The sequence below is a fragment of the Callospermophilus lateralis genome, chromosome 17 (genome assembly GCF_048772815.1).
Source record: "Callospermophilus lateralis isolate mCalLat2 chromosome 17, mCalLat2.hap1, whole genome shotgun sequence".
NCBI classification, from domain to species: Eukaryota; Metazoa; Chordata; class Mammalia; order Rodentia; family Sciuridae; genus Callospermophilus; species Callospermophilus lateralis.
Window position 1 is genome coordinate 16,100,855 of NC_135321.1, and position 15,899 is coordinate 16,116,753.

The 15,899-nt window shown below is 40.2% G+C and overlaps 1 protein-coding gene across 16 annotated transcripts in view; it reads right to left on the reverse strand.

Annotated features, from left to right (window-relative positions):
• The window catches only part of Znf532 (zinc finger protein 532), a 106,487-nt gene that overhangs the window by 28,937 nt on the left and 61,651 nt on the right, over positions 1–15,899 (reverse strand). For 14 of the 16 annotated variants that reach the window (XM_076837313.2, XM_076837309.2, XM_076837307.2 and 11 more), the window contains 3 exons: positions 12,487–12,663; positions 5,342–5,504; positions 1,037–1,318 (listed from right to left, as the gene is read on the reverse strand). The exons of 1 other annotated variant lie outside the window; for it this stretch is intronic. In XM_076837313.2, the coding sequence (XP_076693428.1) occupies positions 1,037–1,318; positions 5,342–5,504; positions 12,487–12,663 (622 nt within the window). The remainder of the gene's footprint in view (positions 1–1,036; positions 1,319–5,341; positions 5,505–12,486; positions 12,664–15,899) is intronic. One more of the 16 variants, XM_076837319.2, reaches the window with a different exon arrangement.

Below are 15,899 nucleotides of genomic sequence, written 5' to 3' on the forward strand. Positions count from 1 at the left end.
TCTTTAAAAATATTATGTATCTGAACCCACTAACCAATTTTAGTGTCCCTAAAGATGGGATAAGATGGTATTATGTTCCTTATGACATGATACAAAAAGAATACACCACCTATAACATATTCTTACCTAAAAACCTCAACCTGGATCTAATCATAATTCTCAGTTATGGGATAATAAAGAGGAACAAGTTAACCAGTGTAAAAAAGAAGCAATTACCCCAAACCAGTATTGTGAGGGATAATTTAAGGAACAAATAACCCAATTTTTCCAACAAGTCAATGGCACATTAAAAATAAAAATAAAGCAGAAGGATTGCTTAAAGAGATTTAAATTATACAACAGCCAAATGCAATATGCAGAGTTTCTGGATCCTGACCAGACAATCAGAAAATGTGAGCACAGTCTACTATCAATATGTAAGTACAGTATTAGATGACACTGAAGATAACTGCTGATTTTCATTAGGTCTAACAAGGGGTGTTTTAAAAATTTCATATCAGTTGGAGATAAATACTAATCATTTAAAAAAAAAAAAAAAAGAAAGAAAGAATGTGAGTATTGCGACTCCGATTTTTCAAGATTTTGAGTTGCAGGACTTCTCCTAGGAGTCAGGGATGAGGGTTTCTCTTCCCACTACAAAGGAAGAACCATGTCAAGTCACACGCACGCCACCAGCGGTTCTCAGCACGTCCACTGCCTGCCTTCCTCCTCTCCCTGGTCGGTCACAGAGCTGAGAGGTAAATCCAGATGCCTGTGACTCTGGTTTACCTGGTTCAGCTTCCTCAGCTGTAAACACGACGTAGTGCACAACTTACTCCTCGTCTTGGGGTGTGCAAGTGAAGGCAGTTAGCAAAAATCACAGAATGAGCCTGGGAGGATTTGAAAATGTCCATTTTACAGATAAAAGAACCGAGGCACAGAGACATGGAGTGATTTTCAAGGTCACGCTACAAATTGCTGACAGAGCCAAGCCAAGAACTGAGTCTTGGAAGGTCGCCAGCTCGCGCTCCTCCTTGTGCTCTTCCCTCTCACTGACCTTCCCGTGTTCCTTCCTCACGTGGGAGATGTACACATCCCTCTGCGTGAACAGGCGGTCACACTCCCAGCACGTCCACCCGGGACTGGCCACTTTCTTGCTTTCCATTGACTTTTTCACAGGAGATGGAGATTTCTTTTCCGATTTCTCTTTCCCATTCATGGACTTGGTGTCCTCTTTGTTCTGGTTTGCTGAATTTTGAGTTGCAGGCTTAATGCTCAAAGGCAAGTTTATGCCCAAGTTTGGAGGCCCTTCAATGCTTTTCAATGTTCCATGCATAGACTGCATTATAAAAAGAAAAGAAATATCATCACAAATCACACTACCAAAGGAAAACGTGTGTAGACTACGCCAATGCTTTACAGACACTTCACCTCCTAATATATAAAGGAGCAAACCTGAGCTAAAAAGACACATTTTAAAAATGTTTATAAAGGAGCATTACCTTTTATGGTTATTGTAAGTTATATATTTCTACTTCAAGGAATTTTTAAAAGTTTACATATCTGTGCCATTTTAAAACTCTTTAAAGATAGACCTCTGAAATGAATCAAATTAATCCTGGTACTCTGTCCTCCCCCATGTTCCAGAGTAAGTCCTTCCTACAACAGACTATTTCTACAGAGCATTTTACTTCCCTTTCTGCAGAAACGTTTAAACAGGCTAATATACCAGTATGCATCCACAAGCTTCAGCTCAGCTTGAACCTGCACTGGAGAGCTAAAGTTAATAGGAACCTTTCTCGTCTTTCCTGGTTTTCACATTCTTGAGATATTTGCAGGTTGGGTTTTTCGGGTACCTATCCTGATCCATCCCTTATTACTAATAGCACTCAGATTTGCAAACTGTACATGATTGTACTCAAAAAGCCTTTTGAAGTCACATAGTTTATTAACATAATAGCAAAATAATCATCTTAACTCACAGGATTTCAAATGTGAGTTAGGTAAAATTAGTGCAATTTGATCTACAGACCAACTCACTTTAGTTTTCAAGTCTGCTCTGAAGACATGGAGTCCAGAGAGAAAAGGAAACAAATCTGAATCTCAGATACAATCTCTTCAGGAGGACTTCCTCTTCCCATCAGGACTTGGGCAAGCACCTCTCCACTCCTGAACCTCTTGGTTACAGAGACTGGCGGTGTGGAAGTGCTCCATGCTCCTCAGCAAGTGTGCATTGAAGACGCCATTCCTTCTGCCTGCTCCAGCACACTCTCAAGGGAAGGTCTTCTCTAAATAGCACCAAGAAGTAGCCTCCTTTATCTAGCACCATCTTTCCCCAGGAGGAAAAGGGGTTCTACTGACTTCCTCATCAGCAGAGGTTACAAGGTTTACTCCCCAACAGACAGCCAGTCTAAGGGTAGCAGAGAAGTCTACTCACGCTCCTCTGGGAGACAAGGTTTCCAGCAGACACAAACCACTCCTGCTGCTTCCCACCATGTGAGCAGAAGATTTGTGTATCTGAATGGCTGTTTTCAAATCAGATTCTGATTTTTTACCTTTCTTAAGCATTTTAAACCCAAAGAAACAAAACTCAAAACCTTCTAAAAAAGGTTTTCCTGAGTTCTTAGGCAAATACATTTTTACTAACTGAAAAGCTGAAGAGAGGGTAAAGTAATAAAATAACATCAAAACCAAAATGTCTTTTTTTTTTTTTAACAATACTGGGGTTTGAACCTAGGAGTGCTCTGCCATTGAACTACACCCCTGGACCTTTTTATTTTGAGACAATCTAAGTTGCTGAGGCTGGCCTCAAATTTGCGCTCCTCTTGCCTCAGCCTGCCTCGTAACTGGGATCATAGAAATGTACCACCACACCCAGCGCAAATGTCTTTTTTTAATAAAAGAAATTCACCTTGGGATGGGGGTGTTGTTCAGTGGTAGAGCATTTGCCTAGTATGTGCAAGGTCCTGGATTTGATCTCCAGAACCTAAAAAAAAAAAAAGAAGAAGAAGAAGAAAAGAAAGAAAGGAAAAAGAACTATAATTTAATTTCTTTAGAATTGATTTTTTCTTTGCTCTTATAACAAAAAAATAACTTGAATGACTGTAACAAAAAGATTACTTCAAATGTGAATGTCAACATGAAGTTGACTACAAAGTCAATGAATCTATATTTGTTAGAACAAAAGAAATAATAAACAGGGTGCAGTGGCACATGTCTGTAATCCCAGCTACTCGGGGGGCGGAGGTAGGAGGATGACAAGTGTGAGGCCAGCCTGGACAACTTATCAAGACCCTGTTTCAAAATAAAATATAAAAGGTGCTGGGAATGTAGCTCTGTAGCAGAGTATCCCTGGATTCAATCAAAGAAGGAAAAAAGGAAAGGCAGGAAGAAATGAAGGGAGGGAGGGAGGGAACAAACAGGGTCAAGTTGGGCAAATAAAGAGTCACCTATAAATGAGTGTGTGGAATGTCCCCACCCACTTCTTTCCTTCCTCACAGACACCAGGCAAAATAATGAATGACACAGCAAAACCTAGACAACGTCATCTTAAAAAGCAGGGCACCCCTACAACTTTATCTTTACCCCAAACATAGACATGCAGAACATTTTAAGATGCACTGAATATACTTGAGAACATCAGTGAACATTCCCACTGGTTTTGTTTCATGCAGACTTGTAAAGGTTTAGATTTTTTTTTTAAATCCTGTCCTTGTGGCCATAGGCCTTTACCACCCCTCTCAATCTCTACTCCTTGGAACCTCATCCACCTCCAAACCTGCTATTAACACAAGGAAGACCCTAACCAAAAAGCCTACAGCCCCACCTGCAGATGCAAAGACAGTCCCAGACAGCAGATCGCTTAGAAAACTCCTTGGAGGCAACGTGTCTCCTCTTTTTCTCTTTCTTTTCTTTCTTTGATTGGTCTCATACATGGTTTGTTAAAATATTTTGTTCTAATTTCAATGACCCCATGTTTTTATCAGTAGCTTCTATTTTCCTGTCTTTGTTAGTATTTATTATTGGAACATTCTTTTATAATGTGTAAAATATCTTAAAAGGATTTTATTGGACTCCCACATACTTCTCGTGCATTTTACTCACAACAGTAAAACCGCCACAACTACCTACACCTGCCTGCAGGAGCAGTCTCTTCTACCAGCAGTGGATTGCTGGTAGAAGTTGACTCTGTATAAACTCACACACAATCAAGACAGGGATCTGCAAGGACTCGCAGTCCATTCACTGACCTGATACAAGACTAGAATAATTTACAGACTTTATTTACTCTCTAACTGACTTTTTATTTTTGGTATTTTAAAAAGAAAACAACTAAAAGAAAAGAAATTGAGTTTATGATGGCATTGGATAGTGCCACTGGGTAGCACTTCCTAGGTGCACACAGAGTGAGCTGCCACCCACCATGGTGACAGTCAAGCAACAAAGGTGAAGCATAGCCTCAGAGACTTAGAAGGCTGAAAACAGATCTCAGTGCCCTTTTGGGAAATAGAGAGCAGATAATCCAACAGAATATTTATTTACTTCATTAGTTGAACTCTTAATAGGTGCCAGGTACCTGCTACATCCTGAACATTTAAGAGTCAATTCACAGGGCTGGGGATGTGGCTCAAACGGTAGCGCGCTCGCCTGGCATGCGTGCGGCCTGGGTTCGATCCTCAGCACCACATACAAACAAAGATGTTGTGTCCGCCGAGAACTAAAAAATAAATATTAAAAAATTCTCTCTCTCTCTCTCTCTCTCTCTCTCTCTCTCTCTCTCTCTTTTTCTCTCTCCCTCTCCCTCTCTCTCACCCCCCTTTAAAAAAAAAAAGAGTCAATTCACATGCAACTTTTATTTGGGGGTGGTGGTAGAGGGGTGGAGAGGACAAAAAGACCCAAGAACATCAAATAGGAAGCAAACTTCTTAAATGCTTAAAACTTGAGCGCTTAAACAATTTCAAGGGGAAACAATCATTTATCTAAATATACCAATATTTGAATGAAGTGATATAATTCATCAGAGCCCCTATTTCTAAATCTCATACAACACAGAGATCTCAAAACCGTAAACTTCACAGTCATCATTTTAGAGACATAAAGAGGAAAACTAATACTTTATCATTCTTATTATTCTTTTAAAATCAGGGCACATTTGCTCCTTTTCATGTTTTTTATGGCGGGCAGATCAGGACTCAGTGAAGTGGACACACGATGACGGCATGTAGGTTACTCATGACAATGACCAGCATCCCCTTCCCTGGACAGTGCGGCATGCTTTACAGCAATCTGCAGTTCAGCTGGGGCTGATGACCAAAGCAAGAATCTGCAATTCACTTAGAGGAGAGGAGAGATGCTCACACACCTTGATATGATCCATCATAAGTTGCTTCTGTGCATATAAAAGAGAACAGTCTGGACACTTGAAAACAGACACCTTCTGGTTTTCAATGTGCTGGTCAAAGTGGCGGTACAGCAAGGTTTGCAGGGTGAACACAGTGTCGCACATGGAACACTTATAGATTATTCTAAAATAGAAGAAGCGCAGCAAAATAAGGTCAGTCAACCTCATCGCTCAAGTCAAAGGAGCTGCTACTTGACATCTGAAGAACTCAGGAGGCAGAAGCACACATACAAACACAATTAAAAGAACATTTTAGCTTTGAAACAAACTTTTCAAGACAACTGGCATCACTCAATCACAGATCTTAACATTTGAGTAAAGATGTATTTGCTACATTTGTTTATAAGTGTAAATTAGTGGCTATTTTACTACTCACAAATCTACAGCTGACATGCAAAAAAAAAAGCATTCTTTTTTTTTTCCTTTTCTTTTTTTAAGGAACTTTTTAGTATCAGACAGGGCAATACAGCTCAAAGGTAGTACCCTGGCTTAGAAAACAGCTTGTTTGATTAAGAGTTAAGCAGCCCACTCAATTCTAATGCCAGAATGAATTGTTACTTGTTACAAGTTTTTAAGTCAGCAGTAATTTTACACTTAAGTGTGAACATTTCTATACCAGTTCTTAACACAGGAAACCCTATGCCAGTAAACAACTATACACTGAGACAAGAAGACAAAAAAGGAAACCCAGGGCTGGGCATGTAGTTCTGTGGTAGAGCACTTGTCTAGCATGTATGAGGACCTGGCTTCTGCAAATAAAGAAAAAAAGAAAAGAAAATTAAGAAAGAAAACCCATGCCACAAGAAAGTTCAGTGTTTCTTGTGCTTTAAATGGCGTGGGTACTCCCTTGGCCACTTCAACCATTTCCACATCTGTCACATTACACCCAGCTCATGCAGCAGACTGAGTCTTCTGCACAGAATCCTTTCTACCTGTCCACATGCTTCACTCAAACTTGGGCAAGACAGGCCACCCCATCCTCCACCTCAACTGACCAGGAACTCCAGCCACAGTAGATCATCCCTTCTGGGTGACTGCTGTGGGTCATCCCGGCCCTCAGAGGAGGCCCTGTGGGAATCTGCTTGTCCTCCAAAGAATGTGCGAACAGGGTACAAAAAAAATCTAGGGAGCAGCTTGGAAAAATGTCAGAGGAAAACTGGCAAACGTAAAGGCCAGGGAGGAGTGAGGAGCAAGGCAAGGCCGCTGCAGAGCTAGAGGAAGGAATGCCCCCTAAGGCCACTCAGGGTCCTTCTTAACACAATGCTTCTCAAGATAGCTTCACACTTCACTGTGCAGTGTGCTGCCAAAACAATTACAGATTTTACTTTTTTCTACACAAGATTTAAAAATTTAAGGGGAGTGGCATATGCTTTCCCAAAGTCCTGCCTGATGTTTTCCCTTCCACCTCTGACTGGGGGTGGGGGGTGAAGACCAGAAGAGACCAGAGGATTTGCAAGACCTTAAATACAGTCCAATAATGGTCCCTATGATCAACTGTCACAAGTGTGACGAGAATTATCTCTTTACTGATGGAATCACTCGGGACTGTGACAGCCCCAATGTTCAATGAGATAAGTGCTTAAATGCAGCGACTACATGGAGATCTTTTTTAAACACTATATTGTAATATGTCAAAATACATTCTACTGTCATGTATAATGAAAAAGAATAAGAAAATAAAACTTTTTAAAAAGATATCACATACAAATACCAATGATATAGAGAGATTTTAACAAAAAGTAAAATAAAAAACACTAGATAACAAGACAGTTATATGATCACATTTTTTTAAAGGTGCAGAAAATAGAAGGCATATAATTATCATCATCTCTGTTGGGTGACAGCATGTGTTCTTTTTACTGTTCTGCTTTGCTTGTTCATATTTCCTTGCCCCCCGCCGCCCGTAATTAGGGTATAAACATTAAAAGAAGAAGAGCTTCAAGAAAAGAACTAAAACTTATCAGCTGGACTGAGAATTTTCTCAGGATTCTATTCTCCCATTTTCAGAAATAACTGTTCCATGAAAAGCAGCACCGCTCTCAGGTTACTTGCTCCGCATTCCTTTGGGGAGGGTTGGTCTGTTCCGTTGTTGTCTCATACTTACTAACAGGGAAAGTATAAAATGAGGTCATTCACTTAGCATATTTCTGAGTCACCTGAGGATCAAGTGGTCAGGATGATACTATAATACCTCCCACAAAATACTACTGAGCACAGAGAGAGATGTGGTGACATGACAGTGGAGGGGCCGGGAGACGGGGAAGGCCACATCACCACTAAGGAGCAGGACAGGTGAACGTGGCCTGCGCAGGCGAGCACAGAATCCCTTCTGAGGCATTCCTGCAAGAGTGCACGTCCTGGGTCAGCTGTGAGAAAACAGCCAAGGGCCGGCAGGTCATTCCCAGGACGACAGGCAGGACTATGATCCCTTTTGGATGGCCATGGCATGGGGCCAGTAGGAGGGTATCTGAGCAACTATTCCAGATGGAGGCCGGGGAAGAAACAGGACAACTAAATCCAAAAGGCGTACCCAGATTAGGATCTTGGACATGAAAAGAAAAATACACTGACGGCCATCTAAGAACTGGAAGACACTGTAATCAACACCTGCTTCCTGAGAGAGGCTTGTGAAAAAGGCTGACATGAGTGTCCTTTCCAGGGGGAGGAATAGAACACAAAGAAGCATTTAGGTCATGATGCCCAACCTCCTAAACATGAGGGGTGACAGGATACGAGAACAATGGGAAGGACCAAATACTGTAAATGAAAACAACCAAGGAACCTGGGTGAAGGGGATGCATAAGTTCTAGTAAATTCTCCCCACGCTGTTGCAGGACTGAGACTATTACCAACTGCTGCTAACATTTAGAAAAATAAATAAAGGTACCACAAAGCTCACAGGCATGATTTTTAGGGATGGACCATAAAGATGGAGCCAACTTTCCAACAATAACCAAGAAGCCCCAGAGAGACAGTCTGCCAGGCAAGGGTGGGAAAGGCTTTAAGACAGGTTAGGTCTCCTTGGTGCCAAGGGAACTCTGTACCTGCGCAGCATGAGGGGACAGAGAGAACCCTGTGTGACGGGTCCCCAGAGTGAAAGGGGGGGTGCTACTGAGTTGTGAAGAGCTTGGGAAGCCAACCGTAAAATTAATCCCGTGTGTAAACCATGCAAATGGCAGGATTAACTATACCATAACACAGAGGGGAGGAAAGAGGAGAAAAGGAGAGAAGAAAGGGAGGCGGGGGGGGGGGGGGGAAGAAAAGAACAGAAAGCTAAACCCAAATGTTCTCATTCAGGTCAAATTTACAATAGCCCAAACTCCCTGGAACACTGTTACACTTGAACTAGGTGTAAAGACATAAATGCATAAAGGACTCTAAGCCTTGAAACTGTTGCCATAAACCCCACATTACCATTGACCCACCAGATGGGAAGTGCACATCACACACCTAACCCCCATACCCAGGCTAGGTGGATTTATACTCGTGCCAGTTCCCAGGTGGCATGCTGACACTTAGATTAGATAGTTTGCTTCATGTTAAATAAACCCAGGGCCATGGTTCAAATTCAGCTGTTCCTGAGACCTGCGTAGTCCTCTACCATGCTGATATCCTAACCTGACATGTCTTTATGTCTTAGGAACTTGGTAAAAATTCTGTCTCTTACATAATTCTAAACTTTGGAGTTCTCATTTCTCCACTGATATACATTTAGAAATAGCAAATAAAAGGAAAGCACAGCAAAAGAAACTGCAGTTAATCAGATGTCAAGGAAAAATTAAAAGACAAAATTTTATCCCTACAAAATACAGAGGTCAACACTGAAAATGCATCTTGAATAATCCAGAGAAGATTAAGGGGTGTCCAAATGTTCCTTTTAGAAAACAGAGACATACACCTGCCCATAAACTGAAAAGAAGCAACAGGCTTCCAGCAGTCCTGGCACTCAGTAAACACTATGCAAGTGTGGTGAGGTCAAAATCCTGCAGGAAGGGGATGGAGGGGAAGGAAGGGGGCATGGGGTTAGAAAGACAGTGGAATGTGATGGTTATCATTACCCTAAGTACATGTATGAAGCCACAAAGAATGTGACTCTACTTTGTGTACAACCAGAGATAAAAAAAAAAAAATTGTGCTCTATACATGTAATATGTATTTGAAGGCATTCTGTTGTTATATATAACAAATTAAATTTAAAAAATAAATAAAAATAAAATCCTAAATTGTGCTTTTCAAATTGAGGTGCTAGGGTTGCAGGCTTTTATGGTGTATTTTCAAATACCCATGTATTCACTAAATATAGTAGGAATTATTTCAGAACTAATCATTAAGAAATAGTGCAAATTGTGTGTGATTTTAGATCATTTGCATAACCACCTGTCAACTAAACACTGCTGGAAGATTTCAGGCTCAAATTTCCTTTGGAGTAGGGACTACTTACTCATTTTGAACTTAATGCCAAAATAAAGCTTTTGGGTCAAATGTAGGCCAAGCAACTACAGGATGAGAAGTTTCGGTGGCTGGAACTGGGGCAGGTGGCAAGGGAAGCACTGTCTCAGGCTCTGGTCACACAGGCCCACAAGCCCCTCGGAGCTACATCAGCAGCACCCTTTGCTATAGACAGGCTGCAAGCAAAGACAACAGCCCAGCCAGGCCACACATCAAACTAATACTAACTTACACTTCATTGGTGTGTGAGTTTTGTTTGCCATTTCATCTGCAAATTTGTTTTAGTTTTATAGTTTAAACCACAATAGTTTATAATCAATTTTAGGCCTGTACTTATTAAAGTATCATGGTAGTAAATCTATTTAAGAAAATATGGGAATAATTTCTTCCTAAGCAATACAGTAGCCTCCTCCCTTTACCCACCAGGTACAATGTTCCAAGATGCCTGGTGGATGCCTGAAAGCCTCAGATAGTACCAAGCCCTATAGTTTATTGCTTTTCTCTCTTAACAGTGCTTATCACACATTGTAGCTATAACGTTTGATGGACAACAGCAAAACTAGCACTAATACGTTTTTTCTTCATAATTTCACAAATAGAAGATTTGTTCTTATGGTAGACCTTAGCAACCTCAACTTAAGATTTTTATTTTCTTTCCCTATTAAGGTCAAAAACTTTCACCCCTTTTTATTTAAAGGTAGCACTTTATGGCTTCTCTTTGGCATATCTGAATTGCCAGTATCACTATATCTGGGCTTTAGGTCCATTATTAAGAAAAACAAAGGTTACCTGGCCACAAAGGTACCTAATTGTGGTGCCTTCCACCAAAGTCCATCTACCAACCAAGTTTGTCACCAGTGACAAACAGGCCAGCAGCATACACGGTGTGGACACAATGAATAAAAGGATGATTTGTGTCCTGACAAAGCAGGATGATGGGAGAGTTTTTATAAATTGTTTATTTCTAGAATTTCCATTTAATATTTTTAGACCATGGCTGTTACTAAGACCAAAGAAAATAAAATGGCAGATGCAGGAAGTAGAGTGACTACTGTAATATCTGCTGCCCTGTATTTTCAGATTAAAACTACTGTGCCAGATTTCAAACAACAAAGTTTCATTTATTTGAAAAGAGAATCAAATAACTATATTCACGTGAGAAAAAGGTTACATTAGTGCCCAGAAGTTTTATTTTTATCAACACCGAAGACGCTAACATTCACTAATCCCCATCTTCATAGTCAACATCTCAAGGTGCACACAGATCCTCGAATTTGCAATTGATTTCACTCTGAGAATCAATATACAAAAGATCAAAGTAAAAGTCCTATTACTATAAAATCAGATTTTAATATTTTTTAGCAAACAGTTATTTCTAAGTATTCAATAACATTTTCCCAAAACTAAATACTATAATAAAAACTAGATATAATAGCGAGAGAAAAAAAATACAGATATTATATCACATACCTGCATTTTCTCCTCAATAATTCCTTGATAAGCAGTTATGGGCAAAAATACACCAATGGGGGGTGGGGTGTAGCTCAATGGTAGAGCATTTGCCAAGCATGTCTGAGGCACTGAGTTCAATTCTCAGCACCAAATACATACAAATAAGTAAATAAATAAATAAAATAAAGGTTCATTAACAACTAAAAAAATATTTTAAAAAAACTTATTTGAACAGCAAATCCAGCCTCATATAATTAGCAAACTCTACATTGCAAATGAATTCAGGAATAAAATGAACACAACCAGAAGCATGTAATCCAGTGCCGTGTCCACAAGTGGCAGAGCCATGAAGGAAGGAACAAATGCTTAGAGCCTACTGCAATCGCCACACAGGACCCGTGAGTTACACTTTTTTTTTTTTTTTTTTTTTTTAATTCTTATATAGTACTGAGGCTTAGAACCCAGTGCCTCATACATGCTGGGCAAGCGCTCTACCACCGAGCTATAACCACAGCTTCAAGCTACACATTTTTCAGATATATCATCTCATCTTCTTCTACAGACCCTGGGATGTAAGCATTACCCCCACTTCAGAGGAGAGAAAATAACAATCAAGACAAGTAATGCACAGTCAAAAGCTATGCAGCCGGCCCATGGTAGAATTCCTTCTCTCCTGTGGGCAAAGGCCCCCTCTGATGAAGGCCACTCCACTATTACTCCACAAAGCAACGATCAGTAAAATGAAGAGTGAGGTGAAGGCAAAAACAAACTTTAATTCTACTCATCAAGGACTTATGCTGGCTCTGTAATTAAGTTCAGTAACCAATGTCTTCTGTTGATTTCATTTTATAAACATTATTGGGAAAAGTGTATCCTATAGAAACTATGTAAAATTTTAAAGTGGAGATGTTGGTGGTGGTGTTACTATTTTCCTAGAAGTTGAAATCATCTTAAGAATAAAATAAATATTTGCTTGTTCAGCAAAAATTTGTGAATGAACATGAATAGTAAGTGACATTTTTGGACAAGGACTTTACCTGGAAAAAACAGAAAAGTTTGGGTGAGCTATGATTTGTATTCATAGAGCATCAAAATCAGCATTGCTGAATAAATGTTTATATCTTAAATGTCATTGAGAGAACAATCACCTCCTCTAAATGACTATTTCAGCAGCGGAGTAAACATGAGAAGCCAGCGTGACTTACTTTGGTTCTCCTATCTTGATGCCAGGATGCTGTGTATAGGAGTGGGAATGTGTACTCGGGGCAGACTTAAACGCCATTGGGCAGATAGGGCACTTGTAGAAGACTTCACAGTGAGAGCCTTGAATGTGAGACTTCAGTGCAGCCACATCAGAGTACACAACATTGCAATGTACACATCTGTCAGAAAAACAACACAGTCGTTAGCACAGAGCACTAAACACACGTGACTTTGCTGTCGAAGAACTGGGTAAAAGGAACCTATTTTATGGCCCCTTTGGGTTTCCAATGGCTTTTTGGAGGTATTTTGTTTTTCTGTTTTCACCAGATTAAACTTATTTCTACATGATTAAGAGGGAAGATCATGAAAAAAAAAAAAAAAACAAACTCAAGTGAGTTTTTTGAGCATCTTTACAATTTCTAGAAATGATGTCCCTACTCCAGACTATTTTGAGACTAACAGACTATGACAACCAGGTCAAGACCCAGGAACACAGCAAGATGCCATGACTCCTGCCTTTGAGGAGGACTTCCAAGGCACCAGGGACTAGGGTTTCCCATCCTTCCCAATATCTAGTGGAAGATACCTCCACAGTCTAAACTGCACACCTTGACAGAGGCCAGAGGCGACAATGAACACTGGTCCCAAAGCCATAGGCCACTGTCTCCCAGTGCACACGGTATAGTTAATGGATGGTAACCCATAGGGTTACATAGGGTGGAGGTCAACCGCCTAGAATTTCTGTCTCCTGAAAATAAATGAACACACCTGCATTTGTTATTAAAATTACATGAGTTATAAGCTTCTGAAAAATCAGCATTTCTTAAAAAAAATTGCCTCCTAGATAATCTTCTTATTTGTTTGTTTGTTTATTTACTTATTTATTTATTTTGGGGGTAGTGAGAAGTGAACTCAGGGGCACTCTACCAGAGCTATATCCCAGGTCCTTTATTGTGAGACAGTGTCTCATTAAATTGCGCAGGCGGCCTTTGAACTTGCAATCCTCCCACTTAAGCCTCCCAAAGTAGATGGTTTTATAGGCATACAACAACTGTGCCTGGCTTTACTTCTTGAATTTCTAAATAATTTGACAACTAGCTCATTCCCTGCTCAATTTAACCCCACAGAAACAAACTATAAAATTAAGAAACATTTCTCCCTTACCTCATCTTTTTCACACAAGAACTCTCAACAACACTTACAACTCCTCCCACATGATGGCAGAGTCTTCTTTGTTCATAACTGGAAACCAGTTAAGAGTGGTCTCGCTGTAGACCCTTAGGAATCTCCAAAGACATACCTCAAATGCAACTGAACACGTGTTCCTGGACATGTGTACGTGAGTCACCTGGGGGGAGGAAGGCTCAGATAGGGCCCACCATCCAAGAAGCAGTGCCCAGGGACTTCTAATAACCTAAGACATCTCTATTCTTAGAAGCTCCCTTCCAAATCGAGGAAAATGTTTCTAAAGTCACACAGACGTGGCATGGTGTGAATTACACGTGTTCAATAAATCATGCCATATTGGTTTTACAAGAATTTTTTTAAGTTGTAATTAATGCATTAGCATTTTCAATGTCTTAAGGCATAATGTGCAGCAACACAGGCACTAAAAACATTACTAACAACAGGAGAATAGAAGAAAAGCTTCGCTATGCTATCTACTGGAACTGTAATTTTAAGCAAAAGAGGAGTCACCCAACATACTCAAATTCTTTTGGGTTAACTTACTGTGTTATCTTGAATAAGTTAATGTTCCTCTGTGGGCCAGTTGCTCATGTGTTAAATGACAAGCATTGGAATATGTCAGTCTTACTTCTTACCTACTCTAGAAGTCTATGATCCCAAGGAAAGGGGGAGACTGTCAAACAGGAAGATGGGTTACTAATGAAAACCAAGAATACACTATGCCATAAACCTCAAATAAAGATCTTCCCATCAGATGCAGGAAGGTGGTGTTCAAAATGCAAAACACCAAGGAAAGACAAAAAGGAGCAAAGATAAAAGCTTAATCCCATGAAGTCAGTGGGACTAGAAGGTTTAATTCATAGAAAGTATGAAGAAGTTAAAGTATCTAAACTACAGGTGGCATTTTTTGAGACAGGAGAAAGTGGCAATGACTCAGTCCAAAAAGTATTATAGAGGTGAAGGGGAAGTCTTCCTTAAGAAAAGAAAGCAGGGCATGTTTAAAGTCCTAAGAAAGGACAATGTTGTAAAGCCTCTGCCCAGAGAGGACAGAGAGGTTCAGGGCAAGGGAAATCAATAGGGAATGCAAATGAGACAGGCTCAGAATTTAAAGGGCTCATAGTTTTACAACGCTACTAAAAATCCTATCTATTGAGAAATATTTGTATACCCGACGTCTTTTATATGCTGGGTACCAATCACGGTTCTTTACTTTTTGAATATTTTTTAAATGTTTATAGTATGCAATCCTATAATAATCCCCTTGTAAGATGTAGAGCCAATGTTTGGGAGGCAGAAAAATTCAGAAAAATACTTGACTTTTATCCATATTCAATATTTTATCAAGTTACCAGGAGCCAGGGTGACCCCCTCAGTATTCAGGAGACGCAACACGAGCAAGAAGAGAGGAAGTGAGGCGGGGGTGCCTGCAGGCCTTCATCCAGGGAGGGAAAACAAACAAAGGAAGGCCTGGGAACCCAGTGAGCGGCTTCTCTGGCTACAGATAACAAGTTGAAAACAATTAACCCTGGAGCCAAAAAGGAGAGAGAGGCACAGCAGGGCCAACCCAGCCAAACATCAAAATGGACCATTATGTACAACAGCAAGAAAAGAAACTTTATTTCTCTTCTAGAGAAGAAATAAACACAAATTAAACTTCAAAATAAACAAACAGAATATTTTTACAGTTCACAAATCCTCAAGTCCAGGGTAGAGGAAAGGTCTTCTATACTTTTTTTTTTTTTTTTTTAAAGAGAGAGTGAGAGAGGGGGAGAGAGAGAGAGAGAATTTTAATATTTATTTTTTAGTTATCGGTGGACACAACATCTTTGTTTTGTATGTGGTGCTGAGGATCGAACCCGGGCCGCACGCATGCCAGGCGAGCGTGCTACCGCTTGAGCCACATCCCCAGCCCCATGGTCATCTATACTTAACACAAACTTTTAATAAAAATTGGAACTCTGTTATTCAAAGCACCACATTTAAACAACTTTGAAGATGGGGCAAAAGCAAAGCTGGATATCTTTTCCAGAACAAGTGACTGCTTTCAGGCTGCATGAGGAGCATTTTAACTTACAAAACATACAAGCAGCAGCTCCTTCCTTGTCTGCTCCACCTAGGTTTGCTTTCATAATATCAGAGGGAGAAGGGAAAAGTTTGAGAGGAGTCTAGACGAGAGAACCAACAGCACCCGTAGAAATGGCAGAAGTAGCGGGGTGCTTTCTACTCT